The sequence below is a fragment of the Mauremys reevesii genome, linkage group 7 (genome assembly GCF_016161935.1).
Source record: "Mauremys reevesii isolate NIE-2019 linkage group 7, ASM1616193v1, whole genome shotgun sequence".
Classification (NCBI taxonomy): domain Eukaryota; kingdom Metazoa; phylum Chordata; order Testudines; family Geoemydidae; genus Mauremys; species Mauremys reevesii.
The window spans coordinates 98,094,712-98,112,628 of NC_052629.1; the positions used below are offsets into that span (position 1 = coordinate 98,094,712).

General features: G+C 44.8%; 1 protein-coding gene across 2 annotated transcripts in view; it reads right to left on the reverse strand.

Moving 5' to 3' along the window:
* FGD3 (FYVE, RhoGEF and PH domain containing 3) overlaps positions 1-17,917 on the reverse strand; it is a 183,433-nt gene that overhangs the window by 2,381 nt on the left and 163,135 nt on the right. For both annotated transcript variants that reach the window (XM_039481891.1, XM_039481892.1), the window contains exons 17-18: positions 15,935-16,087; positions 7,035-7,175 (exon numbers count right to left, since the gene is read on the reverse strand). In XM_039481891.1, coding sequence (XP_039337825.1) covers positions 7,035-7,175; positions 15,935-16,087 — 294 coding nt within the window. The remainder of the gene's footprint in view (positions 1-7,034; positions 7,176-15,934; positions 16,088-17,917) is intronic.

Genomic DNA, 17,917 nt, shown 5'->3' on the forward strand with positions numbered 1-17,917 from the left:
CCATGCTTCCCACCAAGGATGACCAAATGCGATTCTCCTAGATCCCAACAAGCTATCCCTATAGTTAGCTGGTGGTCATGTAAGCACAGCAGGCTTTTGCAAGCAACAAAGCTCTCCTCTAGCTTGTGGGGGGATCCTAGAAGTACACAGAAAAATCCCAGCTTTCATTCACCAGTCACTAGGGTTGAAAGCTTTATTCACACTCCCCTCACAGCCATCCACAGCTGGGCTTTGGAGTCCAGAAAAATCAGACCCAGAGATCTTTGGATTTCTGAGAAGGCCCTCGAGATGAGTTCGGAGATTTAAGGAATAGCACTGATGTTACTGGGGCTGCCATAAGCTCACTACCAGCCGTGTGCTTGAGGATGAACCAACTTCTCTACTGAGCCACAAGGGGAGGCACTTCAGTAGCATGAGAGGCACCATGATCTAGTGGATTTAGCTAGAGACAGTGCAAGAGTCTAGGCTCAACTGACCCTGACCTCATTTGTGGCCTTTGTCCAGTGAGATAGGCCAGCAGTTTCAAAAGTGGGATCCTAAAGTCAGATGACTAAATCCATAGATGCTTAGCAGCCCCAGGAGCTCAATCTCCAGGAGTTCAGCAGGAGCTGCAGATATTCAGCACCTCTGAAAATCAGGACATTTTACTTAGCAGCCTAAATGTTACACACCAAAATTGGGGCGTGAGCTCTCTCTGTGCCATAGCTTCCACATCTGTGAAATGGGGAGAATGCTAGAGCTCATTATCCTGCAATAAGCATGCTTATAAGGGAATCCCAGCGCTGGAACCAAGGGATGATCATATGATTTGGGGTTATCTTAAAAGTTTAACACCTGAATTCAAATTCCTGTAGTATCTCATGCAGTCAATGTATGTGAGCACACACAGTTATGGAGATAAACACAGAATACAACTAATTTTATTAAATTAGCATGTGAAGCCTGATTTGCATACCAACAGTATTATACTAGCAAGATTTCCTTCAACTTGAGTTTGGTTTTGTAAAGCTGAAGTTAACCTCTTCATTGAACATGCTGGCTCAATCCTCTAGGCCAGCTAAGAGAGAAGAACAAAGTGGCTTTGCAGCTTCCAGTTCTCAGATGGCTCAGCACTAGGCTGGTCTTCCAAAGCTGATTAGAACAGTGTGAATGCTAATGCAAACTCTACCAACAGCAAACTCGGGGATCATCAGAGCATTGGGACATCCCAGCCATGGCTATAACTGGGGAGTGGCAACAAAAGAGCTGTCACAATGGCTCTACGCCACCTAATAACTCATCTTCATAGTGAGTATTCTCCAAATGGGCAGGTCCGTGTGCATTAGGGTAGCATTGCATTGGGAGACAGCTATGAAATGGCCGTAAAAGACCGAAGTATCTGGTTCTGATTTTAGATACAGTGTTATTGTGAAATATCAATCCAGGGGAAATGTCTAGAGACTGACACCTAAGCTGTACCTATACAACAATGCACCCGTTGCATTTGCATGCACAAACTGAGCATACACATTGGTGCGTATGGGCCTGGTTGAAGCAAGCAACTGCAAGATTTGTGGGTGTAATATAAGCACATTCATTTCCGCAGCAGTGAAGAAGTGCCAAACTCAGGCCTCAGGTCTGCTTCATTGACCTTGTAGTTAACATTTAAGAAAATAAGGATTAAATATTTATCATCATTAAACTGAAGGTCACTGACAGCACTGGAAAATTCTCTTTTGCAGTCCTGAAGTACAGTGTAAAAATAAACTGATGTTTGGGCTGTATCTGCTATTCCTGCACAATACTAACAGACACATTTAAAGTTAACAGTGCATATATCTTTTTTTTTCTTAATTGGACTGGTTTGTTTCTTCTCAAAGTAGATTTGTTTTGTGTGTGTGTATTTTTGTATATAAACTTCTGTGTGGCCCAAGGTTGTGGGCACTATTGAAACAAAAGGAAGGGGATTTGGGTTACCTTTGTGTAGCTGCAACACTAATCTATAAGGGGCTAGACCTGCCAGTTGACTGCTGGAATGGAAGTCAGTGGAAATGGAGGGCACTCAGCACCTTGTACAATCAGGCCCTTACTTGAGGGCACATATATTCTTCAGGAGTCTTGCACTTAGTATTATCCCATGATTTCTAGGTGTGCACCACTTGCATCCTTCCTGCTTAAGTTTTAAATTGAGCATTAAGTGGAGCCTAGGCCTTGCCCAGTGGTGCATTTCACATTCCATTTGTAAACATCTACTGGATTTGGCCTGCTGTGTACTGTGACATTTCTGTAAGAAATGCTTTGGATTACATGGTAGCAATAAATTATCAAATCGAACTACCCACATGCAAAAGAGAATTCTCTCTCAAGGGTTTACCCCAGCAAAATGATAGATAAAGCTGTGTTAAACTAAAATCAAATGGGTATCGAGCACTGTCACTAATCACACGCAGCATGCACCCTTTTGGTGTTATTGTCTATCATCTGCAGGATTCTAATAATCTGAACATTAACAGTAGGTTTATTTGTTGTTTTTAACATTATGGCATTGGTGATTACAACATGCAGGACTTGGGATTTCAAACAAATAGCTCAAGTCCAGTTCCTAGTGGGGGTCTCTCAGTGAGTGAGCACCATTTCAGCTCCCCTGAATACACCAGAATAATGCTAATAGGAGTTACATATAAATAGAGGGAAAATAAACCATTGGTTGCAATAATGAACAATAATAAAGATGCCTAATGATGAGTTTTCTCTATTGGGTCTCCCTCCCCACACACACTTTTGTGGAGTCTCAGAGCCTTGTAGAATTCCCTACCTTTCCCCCTACTAGCTCTCTATGCACCTAGGGACTCATCCCAAATCCACAGAAGTGAATGGAAAGACTCTTGTTGGCCTCAGAGGGTTCTGGACCAGACCCTTACTTAGGGCCTTGCACTGTGGCAACCATGAACAAGGACTGGACGTAATTCTCTCGGGAGCTAGGTAATGCTGCTCCCAACATGACCAGAAAAGTCACTGATGAGCAGCAAAACCTGTTTCCTCCCTGTGGGCTCAAGCAACTGCCCCAGCTGCTTCTATCTTATTTTCTAGGTGCAGTCAGTGTTTATTTTCATGCTGGATGAAAGTGTCATGGTAGGAATTTTTGAAAAAAGGTTTATTTCTAGCCCAGGCCTGATGTAAACAGTCGCACCAGTTCCCACTATCCTGGAATTATCCTCAGTATCCCAACTTCTTCAGCTGTCAGAGCTGAATCAAGCTCAGTGTCACCTCAACCCTATTCTTCCCATGTAGCTAAGTTAGAGGGTCAGTTCTTTGGGGTCAGTTCTGTTGACTACAGTCCAACAGAGCCTGCACGAGCAGCCCCAAGCTCATTCAGCATCTCTCCAGAACCTTAGAAAGGAGAGAGACACTCATAAAACTTGTTTTAGTTCTCTGAAGCTTGAAGTAGTGTCTTTGCTTAAAAGGCTCCCCCAAACTACCCTATGCCCCTTTCAAACCTTACACACTTCCACCGAGATAAAAATGGCTTGTACTACTTGGACTTCAATGCCAGAACAGATACACTTTGTCTGACGTTCATGCACCAAACAAACAATGTGATATTCACTGCCATGCAGAGGGCCCTACTTTGAGAGCTTAAAAGTGGAACTTAAATGGTGCACAGGCCCGGCTTTGGCCTTCCACACAGGTGTGAATTACACCCTCGTTGAATAAACAATTATTCCGGACTAAAAATTTTGTTTTTATTTGTATCTGGATGTTCGTCTCAGCTGTATAAGGTGGAGGCCACAGGATAAAAACGCTCAGACACCAGAAAGGAGTTTACTTTGTGGCTATCTGCCAAGAGTTCCAATCTGTCAGCACTTGGAATTATTCCTCCTTCCCCAAGAGTTAAGTTTTCATTGTTTTAAATGATCCTGCAGCTTCCACACAGGCATATCTCATATAGACTGATCATGGTTTCCCCTGGTCTCTGCTACAGGAGTTTTAATACCAATGCAGGCAATGTCATCCCGGTAAGGCACTCGCCTCTTTAGATGCTGACATGCCTCTTTGACATACCTGGAAAAAAATTACTTTCAGTGGAGATTCTGCTCGTTCACTTCACTAATGATAAACTCTATATTTAGAATCTCCATAAGAATAGTTTGCTGACACAAATTCTAACCAGGACAAGTCTTGCTTTCCTGGATAGCCAAGGTTTCTTTCTGGAGGGCTATAGATCTTATTCAGCAGCTAGGGCCAAGGATCCTATAGATCAGGAATTTGAGGGGGTGCCTCTTACAGTCCTACATGTTTAAAAGGCACTTACAAACTGTGAAGTCATTTAATTTGGGGGGCACCACTGCTAATCTCATGCCTTGTTATTTCTGTATACTATAAGCAGCAATACCACAAAGGAGATTTATGAGGTATGGGATGGGAGTGTTATACAAAATGGATTGACATCTAAAACACTAGTGATGCCCAGGAAAACAACATTTAAGAATGGACTCTATTAATCTGAATTGGAGAGCTTTTATTTATTATTATCAGAAAGTGTAAGTACATTGTATTATATGTCAATTGGAAATGTACTGAACATTTGGATTATATGAGAGAATGCGGAATAGACTGCTCTGTAATCATTTCCCTTCAGTTTGTCATTCATGGTGGGAAGCACATGAAGGGAGGGGGGAATGCTATCTTGAAACAAGGGCTCATTTTCATTGTTATGGTTCCAGCCAGCAATTTGATTTCTGATAGTACATCTATAGTTCTTGTTACTGAATGTGAGCTGGATTACCCTTGCCCTGTATGGGATTTGTTGGAGGGTAATTTATCCTATATTTGGAATAGTCAGAAGTACTAGCCTTTGGATTTAATGAATGTTCTATAAAGTCATCCAACTAATGCTTAGTGTCAAAGGTACCCTCTTCCCCAGAATAGGCTCAAGATCAAGTGTGGCAGGGCAAGGAGGAAAGAATATGGTGCCTTTGATTGTGTAGAAATTCCCCCAGTCTCCAGGCATTGGTTTCATTTCCCCAACCCACGTATGTTGAAAAGTTTTGCATGTTACAGCTGTTTTTCTTCTGCTGTGCATCCAATGGAAATGGTTTGTCTTATGTGAGTTATTAGTGTTGTGCTGAGACACTGGATTGTGTGATCACAAGTCACATTGTGGGAGTGGAGCTGCTCTGCAGCAAATATTGCAGCCTCCGGTTTGCAGTATACTCTGGAAATGATGTACCCTGCCTCTGAGCAGAAAAGGTCAATAGATCTGCAGTTCTTGCCCCAAGCCCCTCTGGGCACTGGGGTACATGCAGATACTGAAGACAACAGAGTTATGCAGCACACAGGGACTTCTTGTGGGAGGTCCCTGCATTCCACTCAATCTTGCAGAGGGGAAAAACGTCCATTCTGCTGTGGTCAGGGCACCCTACGCCTGCAAAGGGAAGGGGGCACCATGTATCCCAAATAGGGGATTTAGCATAACATATGATGTCCCCTGAGGGTGAAATTCACACTGTGCAGAGAAATTCATCACATAAGGCCTATGTTCCATTTAATTTGAGTTTAAATGGGACTCAAGTGATGCATAGGAATCGTGCTGGTCCTCTGCACTGAATGAGTTCACCTCAACTGTCTAATTTTTATGGAAAACAATATTTTCTGCACTGTTTTAAAAACTTCTTCTACCCAAAACAGACTCCAGGTGAGATCTGAAGATTAGGTTTTGCTGTATTCATTTAAGTCTCATGTCCAAGGTGATTTCTTTTTTCAAACTGATAATTTCAGCCATGCAGGCTCTGGTGCTAGAATGGAAATATGGCAGCTGAGCACCTGTAAAATGGTTTGGAAGGCTACCCTGTACCATAGTTTGAGTTCCAGCTGAAGCAAAGCCAATATCATATACACATATCCTTCAATTCAAGCTTCCAGCTTCCTAAATATTACACATAAAAACACCACAATAAGTGAGCTTAAAAGATCTATTCTAATAGGACATGAATAGAATGCATGTCTTTGAGGGTGAGGGGTACATATTTACACTTGTTATATGGAAGCTTTTTTTCCCCTATAGTTCTACAACACATAGATAACACAGTCACAATTAAGGAAAATAAAGCACTCACAGTACATCATCCATAAAATATACGTTCTCGTTTACTGTCAGATAAATTGGTGCCAATCAAAAGTAAATCCACTGACGTCTCTGAAGTTGCAAAGTGGCAACAAAGAGCTGAGTTTGGCCCAAATTCTCCCCCCCAAACACAGATTAAAACAAGACCACTGGCACATAACAATAAATGAGCTGCGGTACTACAACTAAATCTGAAGGATCTCTACTTTCAGCATGGTCATTCTTTTTCAACAATAATGGAGGATTTGATTTCATCGTCTTACATTTAGTCTGAGTACCTTTGCAAACAAATTTTAACATTTGTTTTAAAAAATGTACGTTGTATAAGCAAGCACCTAACTTACCACAGTGTATTTCCCCAATCATTTTCAAAGAAACAATTTAAAAAAAACAACATCAGCACTAGAGCACATGCTGTTAAGACATATGGCTTTCATTTCACAGAGTTCACTTCACCCATCCTTCAGAACATCTGAATTTGTGTAAATCCATCTAACTTCAACCCAGAATTGGAATAGCATTAATCAAAAAAGGATTAAAGCAACACCATCCTATCAGAACCACTTTGCTGTCCTATGTATTTTCCAGATAACAGGTCATTAACCCTTTGAGTATTTATTTTGAAAATATGCCTCTCTGAAACCTTAGGAAAATAAATATTAACTGAAATAATTATCATTGATTTATTCTTCTTTTGTGCTACATTTTTTAGAAAGAGATGTGAGCCTAGACATTTTGCTTAAAACCTCATAAGCTCCATCTCCAGATAAGAAGGAAATTTGAAATCTCTGAGGCTTTGTGCTAAATTCTGACTGCCAAGTTAATTTCTGTTGTTGAAAGTAAGCCAAATCCTTTGTCCTATTTCTCAGACTGACATACTTAAACTTATGCTTCTAGCTGCAGATATCACTAGCAATAATGTCACTTTTACCTGACTTCCTCCATGAAGATACAAGACAAGAGGTTCAGTCTTGGGGATGGTAACACACATTTTGCACCAAGTCTTCCCTTTGTCTAGGAACAGGAGGCGGCTGCTGAAAAGGCTGTTTTCAGCTGCCAAAAAGTTTGGTTTCTGTAAAAAGAAAGTAGGAGCTGCTTAGACGGATGCTTATGTGGTCAGGATACTTACAATTATACATTAAGTACAATATTTCGTCATACACAGCCAAGTGATTCAGAAGGGCAAATGCTGAATAGTTCATACCTGTACAAGAGTTTAATTATCATAATGTATCATCAAGATATAGTGTGCTCCTAGGTACTTAAAGGTAGGTGCTGAACTATTGTTCTCAATGACCGGGGAGTTAAAAATCCACCTCCACAGTGTAATTTGAGAAAGGCAATTAAGATGACACAGCTTGTTTCTTGCTTAGCACAAGTAGGATGGGAGGAGATTTAAAATTAATGAAAAAGGTTTCTCAGCACAAGTGGACTCCATCAGAAAGGCACAGAGCAGCTGCAAGGATGTGTAAGAGCTCTGGGTTCACCATCAAGTAGTTCCTTTTACACCAATGTTAAGACAGTACGAGAGTATGACTGAGGCACATGTGGCCCAGGGACCCCTTACTGCCAGCTAGCAGAGGGCATAAGGGATACACACTATGGTTTACAGCAATCACCTGGGTCAGGTAGCTACATACGAGTTTGCCAAAGGGTGGCACACAAGGTCTCTTCCAAGAGCCAGAAGTTTACTGGTCATCATAATCACAGTGAAATGGATAGATGGATGGATATTTAAGGAGTTATGTACCTGCACTGAAAACTACGTTCTTAAGGTACAAGAGTTAAGACAGGTCACCAAAAGGTGGTAACTGATTCTGTTCAGGCAGGGGGTAGTAGACACTTCTCTCTCTGGCTGGTCATTGTGTGAGCAATGAAGAGAATTGAATTCACATGAGAGAAGAACTGCAGAAAAAAACTAGCAGGGGGTGACATCCTGTTTATGAGTGAAGAGAATGGATTTGGGGGGTATAACTGGGGGTCCTGAGGTACACCCAGGATCCTTCATGAAGGAGATGAACTGTCAGCATGCTCTGTCTTATGAAAGGAGGGTCACAGCCAGGGCCGGCTCCAGCTTTTTTGCCATCCCAACCGGCGAAGCCAAAAAAAAAAAAAAAAGATAAAGCTGTGATTGGCAGCACTTCGGCGGCAGCTCTACCGCACCGCTTCATTTTTCCGTGGCAATTCGGTGGCGGGTCCTTCCCTCCGAGAGGGACTGAGGGACCTGCTGCTGAGGAACCGGACATGCCACCCCTTTCCATTGGTCGCCCAAGCATCTGCTTCCTTTGCTGGTGCCTGAAGCCAGCCCTAGTCACAGCCAACCTGCCTGGAAAATGCTGCGGAGACTTTGGGTGAGCTACATTTCATTCAGCAGGACAGTATCTTGTTAATTAAGATTAGGTTATAAAGGGTATGTTACAATTTTATTTTACATGTAACCATTTGTTTCAAATACTTTTACTTGCTATCACCTGAATCTCTATTCTCTTGTACTTGTTTTCACTATAAACATATCTAAGTGCTGTGTGTTAAGTGGGCCAGTGATCCTGAGGTGAAATTGGTAAGCTGGTGTGTACTGTTCCTTTGGGAGCAGCAAGTCTGAATTCTGCGAGTGTTTAGAGGACCAGGGGCTGGACATTCCAGCAGGGCGCTAGGAAGGCTTGAGGGTTCTGGTGACACCTATATCACCAACCTGTAGAGAGACTGAGGCCTGCACAGGCCTGGAGGGGTGTGCTTGTGTTGCCTGTGGAGCTGGGGAGTTGACCACTGGTAGGAACAGACAGAACTTCCCTCATGTGAAGGGTAAGTGGTAGCAAGGTGCCTCACAGCCCTGGGTACCGCCCCCTAAAGGAGTGTCACAGCATACTGATCATTAATAAACAGACATTCTGTCCCTCCCCCAACCCAGGCATAATGGCTTTCCAGTACCTGTAGCCAAGGATACCATCCTTCCATACCCTCAAACTCAGAAATCCATCAGCCTTCCTTTCTGCAGCAGCCTTGTTCACCACACTATTAGTTGTGGTTCTTTTACAAGTGATGGTCCCTTCTTAGCAGTGTCTGTTGACCCGCACTTTTGTAGTGCATCCCTTCATGCTCCTGGCTGAGGTAGGTAGTGGGGATCGATGCCTCCGCAGTTCCCTCTTACCGCTGCATGGCCTGAGTCAAAACTCCTATTCCTTCGCACTCTTAGTTTTCTAAGAGAGTGATCTACCTTTCATTCGGTGTAGATAGTTTTAGATAGTCTTTCTACTGTAGGCAGATAATTTCATTTAGTTAAATTTAGTTAGAGTAGTTTCTTTCCCTGTTTGGAGACTGTCCAACCTCCCCCGGGAGACTATGCCTGAGATTCTGGGATTTAAAAACTGCGTTTCCTGCCCGTGCTCATTCTTGGTGAGTGACGAGCACCAGTGGAGCCTCTACTGCCTGGACCAGGCACACATCACGGTGCGCTGCTCCATTTGCATGTCCTTCCTGTCCTGAACCCAGGAAGCTCAAGAGCTCTGCTTCCTTAAGAACTTGATGGAGGAAGCTCTGAGACTAAGGGTGCACTCAGATCTGGGATTGGCGGACCCCCCTGTACAGTGATCGTCACCGATGCTGACTGCCCCTCACAGCACCTTGCACGCCCCAGAACCATCAGTATCGAAAGCCAAGGACAGGTCCCGGCATGAGAGTAAAAAACATCTCCCAGGCATAAAAGCGCATCCCTGCTGTGGACTGCTCCCAAGAGCAGCATTTCCTCCCCAAGCCGGGCCGGGTCAGGTGAGATGTCATGTGCAAATCTGGCTGGACCAGCACCCAAGCTTCCCTGTGAGGAGGGTAAGGCCAGGTGCAAACATGATCCAATGGTCCCAACGACAACCCCAGTACCCATGCATCCAGAACACTCACTGGCACGTGCTCTGCCCACTCGGCTGGGTACCTCTGCGCCTCCCAGACAGGCCGGCCCCGCAGATGCTGCCAGGACCGTCTGGCATCTTCATGGGCACACTGCATACTCCTGGATGCTCAGAGAGTGTTTCTTGTCAGCAGAAGAACTGATCGGACCCTATCTGCAGTCTCCAGTCCTCTCCACCACTCGCAACATCCCTACTCCAGAGGGCAAACCTCTTCTGCTGCTGCCACAGAAATCCACTCTGTTGTCATACCGCAGCCCTCCGGAACCAATGGTTCCAACTTTGCCAGAACCAACTTCAAAGTCCGAATTTTTGGAGCCGGACTCTTGTTCTCCATGATGTCATACCAAAGCCTGGACTCACCGCACAGACTGCCTTACTCCCTGGCATATAATCCGGCAACAGAAGATCATTACGCATGGGGCCCACCACATCTGAGGGACCCTTCTTTCTGGCTCCGCTGGGGACACTGGGATCCTTACTGCAAACACCAGCCACCATCTTAGGTATCCTATCGACTGTCCCCTATTCTCCCCCCAGCACCATCGGTTTATGAGGAAGAGGCAGACATCAAACCAGTACAGCTAGCTCTGCCAGGCCCCACTGCTGCATCCTCACTGCCTGACGAGGCTCTCTCTGCCAGACGACCATCACCAGTACCAGGATTTGCTCCAGGGGATAGAGGCAGACCTGGATATCCCATTGGAGGAGGTTCAGGACGCCCAACACCAGCTCCTGGACATCCTCCAGGGGCCCTCTCGGGGTAGCTCTACCCATGAACAATGCCATCCTCCAACCAGCGTGGGCAGGATGGCACAGCCCTGCTTCCTGTACCCCCACACCTAAGAGGGCGGAGAAGAGGCATTTTGTACCTGCTAAAGAGCGGATTTTCTTTTTATACAGCCACCCCCCAGCTCCCTGTTTGTCCATGCGGCAGCATAGCAGGCACACCAGCACTTGCAGAAGTCTATTCCTCTGGACAGGGTGGCAACGAGGATGAACCTTCTAGGCAGGAAGGCATATTCTTCGGCGGGAGTACGGTTCCAGATTGCAAACTACCAAGCTCTGCTAGCCAACTACACCAGGCTAGCAGAGTTCAGAGACAAGCTGCTGCCAGAGCAACAGCAACAATTCCAGGCACCGGTAGATGAAGGACAATTGGTTGCCAAGGTGGGCCTCCAGGCCGCTGTGGATGTGGCCAACACGTCCCCTCACTCTCTATCGATCGGGGTTATGCACTGGGACTTGTGGCTACACAATCATCCAGCTTCCCCAGGGAGGTCCAAATCAAGGACAAGAACAAATTGTTCCAGAAAAAGACGGACGAATCCCTCCACTGACGGTCTCCAGAGCCACGCTATGGTCCCTCGGTATATATACCCCATCCCCAAGACGCAGGCATCAGAGGAACCATTCTGCCTGCGCGCCTACATTCCTTATCCAGCTACCTACAAACATCAGCAGGAACCCCCATGTCAGCAACCCGGATCTCAATGGCCACGCTTCCCTGCCTCCACCACAACCATCTCCTCAACCCTCTCCCAGCAACAGGCAAAACCTCAGTTTTGACATGCAGGTTGAGACCCACAAACCTCCCCCGATGCCACCTGTGGTGCCCCATATCATTTTGGGGGGCCATCCTTCCCTGTTTGTCCACAATTGAGGCAAGACCACCACAGATACCCCTATGTGATCTTAATCTTGTTCTCTCTGCCCTCACGAAGCCACCCTTTGAATTGCTGGCAACACACTCCCTCTCCCACCTCTCAATGAAAGTGGCATCCTTGGTAGCCATTACCTCATCCAGACTGGGCAGCGAATAGCAGCCACAATGGCGGACGACTCCCTCCCCAGATATCCCACAAGCACAAAGTATCCTTGTGGCTCCAGCCCAAATTCATCCCAAAAGTGGTGTCGGAATTCCACCTAAATCAGGAGCATCGACCTGCTGGTTTTCCACCCCAAACCACATGCTTCCCCCACTAACAGAGCCTTGCATGCCCCTCGACATCTGCCGTGCACTGGTATTCTGCCTACATAGGACTCCATCCTTTTGCACATCGCCTTAATTATTTGCGACCGTCGCCGAACAGTCCTTTTGTCTGAACGCATCTCCAAACAGGGTGCAGCTACGAATGCTACACCAATCCAACGCACCACAACCTGATAAAGTCACGGCGCACTCTACATGAGCACTGGCCTAATGGATGTTGTAACGTTGTGCAGTCTACGTGGTTTTATAAAAATTTAATAATAAGTGAATATAATGTAACTGAGATATGCTTCACGCAAAAGGTCTTTTGTAAGGTATCATTACAAAAAGCTTATAATCTACTGAGTGTGATCATCCTATTTGTATAAATGTACCACTCTTGTATCTGAAACTAGAAAAATGAAATATAAATCTGAGGGCCTATTGTAATCATGTAAAGTGTGGGCCATTAATGGTGGTTTGGAATCTTGATGACTCCCATTAACTAGGACCATTGTCTGCAAGTGGCTCTGTTTTACCTGTAAGTCTTCCTGTATACGTGTGTGCTGGCAAGTAGGTAATGAAGTCTTGCAGTGACAAGTGATCATGTCACCTGAACTGGAATCCATCTTTAACCTGGTGTCTTTCCATTGAGAAGGAGGGGGTGGGAACTGAGAGAGGGACAAAAGGATTCCCACCTTATGCAAAAGATATATAAAGGGGTGGAAGAGAACAAAGGGAGAGAAGAGCCATCATGAAGAATCCTCTAGCTACCACCTGAGCTGGAACAAGAGCTGTTCCAGGGGAAAGAATTGTGCCCAGGTCTGGAAGATGTCCAGTCTGAGGAAAAAACTTACTGAAGCGTCTCTGAGGGTAAGATTATCTGTATTCAGTTTGATTAGACATAGATTTACACATTTTATTTTATTTTGCTTGGTGACTTACTTTGTTCTGTCTGTTACTACTTGGAACCACTTAAATCCTACTTTCTGTATTTAATAAAATCACTTTTTACTTATTAATTAACTCGGAGTATGTATTAATACTTGGGGGAGCAAACAACTGCGCATATCTCTCTATCAGTGTTATCGAGGGTGAACAGTTTAGGAGTTTACCCTGCATAAGCTTTATACAGGGTAAAATGGATTTATTTGGGTTTAGACCCCATTGGGAGTTGGGCATCTGAGTGCTAAAGACAAGCACACTTCTGTGAGCTGTTTTCAGGTACACCTGCAGCTTTGGGGCAGGTAATTCAGACCCTGGGTCTGTGTTGGAGCAGATGGGATGTCTGGCTCAGCAAGAGAGGGAGCTGGAGTCCTGAGCTGGCAGGGAAAACAGGAGCAGGGGTAGTCTTGGCACATCAGCTGGCAGCTCCCAAGGGGGTTTCTGTGATCCAACCTGTCACAGATGTGTCCTGGCAAGAGGTCTGCTGCGCGGCCATATAGGATTCCGTCCGCACGTTCACGATGCACTATGCCGTTGCGCAAGTGGCTGCTATGGTAGTCACTATAGGCCAAGCTGTACTGCAGATTGCAGTTCCATTGGCATTCTTGCACCCACCTCCACACTGACCACTGCTTGCGAGTCAGCCACCCACGTGTGGAATACAGAGGCCATCACTCAAAGAAGAAGAGGTTACTTACCTGTAACTGGAGATTCTTCGAGATGTATTCAACTACCCGCCCTCCATCCCCTTTGCTTCAGACTGGATTCCATGATGGTAAGAGGGAGACTGGAGAGATATCGACCTGCACTACTTACTATACCCTTAGCTGGGATTATGAGGGGATGCACTACGCATGTGTGGGTCAACGGACACTGCTAAGAAACACTTCTGGACTCAGAGGCATGGTGCGCATGTGCACCCATATGTGGAATACAGATAGGAATCACACATCTCAAAGAACCCCCAGTTACAGGTAAGTAACCTCTTCCTATTTGGTTTGTTTGTAGGAGGTCATTTGGTAAAGGTGGGCCTGGAAAGCTGGCACCATTCCATGGTTCACCACTTAGCCTGCTTCACCATAGGTTGGCACCAAGATGCGCAATCTTCCCTCTTGTAGGAAGTGCACAAGACATTCTATCCACCGCATACATCCTTTAGGAGGATAATTACTCTAGTGTTGACTAGGCAAATGTCTTGATTTGAGTGGAAAAAAAAAATCAACCAACAAGAACATCCAGAAGGATAGAGTTAAGAAAATGCAGTACTTTTACTGCTGCTCTTTGGACTGCATTATAGCCTGTGTTTAGAAACCCAGTTTTTTCCAACATTATAATTAGCAGTATATGAATGGGAGGAAATATGAACCATACCCCAAGGCTGTGTGACAAAAGGAAGAAAAAAGCTTTTTGTGACTGAAAAAATGTCTATACTGTATTGGCCTTTCCAGTGGAAAAAACTCTAGAGGATTTTTGGCATCTGTCATAGCACTTGTGAAGTGGCAAGCTCTCAAGTCGTTATTAAGCTCATTAACAAAGTTTTATGTAAAAAAGGAAGGGAAGAAACAGACTTGCTCAAATATTTCTCTTTTGTGCACTTACCACCTTTCTTGCATTTTACCTGAGCCTTTGAAGACTTAGCATGGAGCTAAAAGTCTGAGCATGTGAATGAAAACTACTCCGTTTCTTGGATTTTTATAGTAAGTAATCTGCTCTCTGAAGTAAAGCCTGGGGTCACATTTCACTGGCTTTTAAATAGCTTCTTGACTTTTAGGATTAGCAGAGTTCTCTGCTGTTTAGGTGCAGGCTTTAACTTTCTTGGCAGATAGTTCTGCTGAAATGGCATTGATAGGTTATTGTGACATACTGCATGCAATACTGGGGCATACTCAGTTTTATTCTTGGGCTGTAATCACAGGTGCATGGTATAAGAGAGACTGCAGCTTGAAGATATCAAGCCACAGGGCCAGATACTTCACTGTGCCTTGCAGAAGACGCAGTTCAGGAAGGGAGCGTGCGCCTATGGTTTTACCCCACTTTGCACCTCTAGGATCTGGGACCAAGATGGGGGTACAAAGTTGAGGTTGAGCACCTAGGCACCAGAGAATTCCACTAATCAGAAAAGTCAAGAAACTGCTCTCACTTCTGTCAGCTGCCCACAGCAGCCAGAACAGCCAAAGCTCAAAGCACTGTGATCATGTCTCCTCCCACCCCCACCACACACCTAAGCACACCTCTGTGCCAGGGCATATGGTCATTTGCACCAGCCCCAGGTCATCCAATGCAGGCAGTATTCCTTGAGGGACAGTTAAACACAAATGACACCTCCACTCCCAGCACCATGCCTTAAGCACAAGATCATCCTTATGTCTCGGTGGAGCGTGAAGCAGAGCGCAGCTCTGGGTAAGTGCTGTGTGCGGGATCTTCTCACTCAGTCTGCCCCAAACAGAAGAGTTGCAAAGACAGTGGCATCCCACTCTACTACTGCTTGACGTTTCTCACACAGGATTATTAATTCAAAAATGGCTTGGCATGCCCTTGCATGAATCACTGTGAAAAATGGTCAATTGCACTGGCATTTTGTAGGAAAGCAAAATTTCAAGAGCACAAAGCTTTCCAGAATGGGAACAAGAGAACAAGAGAAGTTACATGGAAACAGATCTGATGTTTGTACAGGTACACCTAAAGCAAGCTGGGTAAGGTGCCACACGTTTGAACGGAATGGAATGTCCCAGCAGGCCAATTATTTAAAACCTGGGGGCTGAAATTTCCCTGCAAAACCGGTGTATCCCTGCATGAAAAGTACAAAATTCATGTTTGAAAATAGGATTCACATTGTATGTCCATACAGCTCTACAAGTGCCAGATTTTTGTCAGGTGTATGTTGTGAGTGATGGCCTACTAAAAGGGTGTAAGATCACGGAGAAAAGCACGCCCCAAGGGATTTAATAACAAATAAAATAACCAGCCTCTTCAGGCATCTAGCATGTTAAAAGCTTATTAGCAAGATAACTGTACCTCGACTGCAGTTTTTTTCTTTTGTTCTCCCATAGATTCAGCTCCTGCATTGCACGGGACTGCTGATGGTAGCAGAAAACAGTCTTTACACACTCGATTGTGACGGCTGTTATCTGCAAGTGGCTTAAATTCAGAGCATTTTGCACAAATAACCTGTATCAGAAAGATAATACTTCATTCTTCAGCCACTATTAAAAACAAAATCCTTGTTATTACAACCACTTTGCTGCAGGTAAATTTCTGAAATAAAATCCTGCAAACTAATGCAAAGATGAGACAGATTGACAGACCTCCTGTAACTTACATAGGTCAAGGTCTGAGATGGGACACTTCCCTTCCCTCAATCAGAAAAAAAGGATTTTTTTGTCCTGTATTGTGTTTCCAACCATTCAGAAAGTGACTGATAGGTATCTGCTTTTCTGTTCCCATATAAAAGGCCTGAGTTATAATAGTCTTTAGTTTTCAGTGCCTAATGATCATGAGTGCCCAGCATGAGATACCTTAAAGAGGCCTGATTTTCACAGTGGGTGGGAGGTGGTGTTTGGTACTTAGCACTGTCTGAAAAATCAGGCCCCTTTGAGTTGTTTGGAGCTCAGCGTCCAAAAACTGAGTCGCTTTTGAGAATTTAGGCCAATATACTGTCCACTACATATAATGATCTGCCTGATGCCACGTTGGGTTGGGAGACAACGATTTTACGGCTTTCAATTCTTTTTTCTGGTTTGGGCCAAACAAGCAATTAAACTTGACATGAAATCAGCGCTTGTGAAAAGTGCTGGATTTACAGCGCTGGAGACTCAACTCGTCTGTCTAGCTGCACCGCTCCCCTGTACGACCCCAAGCAACGAACTTAACCGCTCAACTCAAGGTACCGTCCCCCTCAGAAGGAAGAGGGTAGTTCAGTCTATTGGAACTGTGCACAGGAATGCGGTGAGCACAGCTGCGTTTACGTGCCCATCCCTCCAGCAGGAGCAAAAAGCACCAACTTATGTCACGTAGCCCACTGAACAGCCGCCAAAATGGCAGCAACTGTCATTCACTACTAATCTTGGCTGGGTTTGAATTCATGAGCTGGGACCGCCACTGTCTCAAGCTCCCAGGGAGGCCAGTTAGCTGCTGGCATAAGGTCTCGTAGAGACCGAACACCAGTGGTGAATGGAGCATAATGGAGCCTTGCTCCATCAAACTGTCTTTCCTTCTCTTTCCTCCTAACATAACTTCTTCCCTCCCCACCCCTAATATGCTCCCTGCCTCCCCTCACCCCGGGCAGTGGAATTTCCAGCACAGGCAGTGGGTGGAGTTGGGCAACAGGGCTGGTAAAGGAGATGGCACAGCCAGCTTTGTGTCAGCAGAGATTCCCCCTGCAGAGTGAGGATACTTGTACAAACCTCTAGCTGCTTTAAGTTCTGGTGCAAGGTGAACCTGGCAAAGTGGAGGATATGGCCCCTTGTCTCCATATCCCACTACAGAGCAGTGAAGTCAGTTTTCAAATTTGCAGTCTCATGGTACTAACTGCAGTAGCAGAGCCACTATGGGGAAGGAGATCCACCCCTTATGTGCATTACAAGAGCAGTCAGCAGGATTTAACTTCAAATCCCATTTTATTACACAACAACAGAGTCTGAATGCTCTTCAGTCGCAATAGTACGCTCTCATATGTATGCCCACAAGATATGAATTACTACACAAAGCATTGCGTTGCTACAGTTCAGTGCACCGTATGCAAGTATTGAATGCAGCATCATTCTGCTGAAATGCACAAACAAAAGCAAACTAACATTTTTTAAAATACTCTTTGCTAGAGGCATAATTAACTCCTTTCATTTGCATTCTACTACCCACACCAGAAAACACTGCACAACCAACAATTGTTTATTTAACATTAAATTATTAATAACTTAATTCTCATTTTTTTGGTCCATAGGGAATTTTTTGTTTGATTTATTTTAAAACTGAGCTTTGATGCAATAGATTAAATACCAA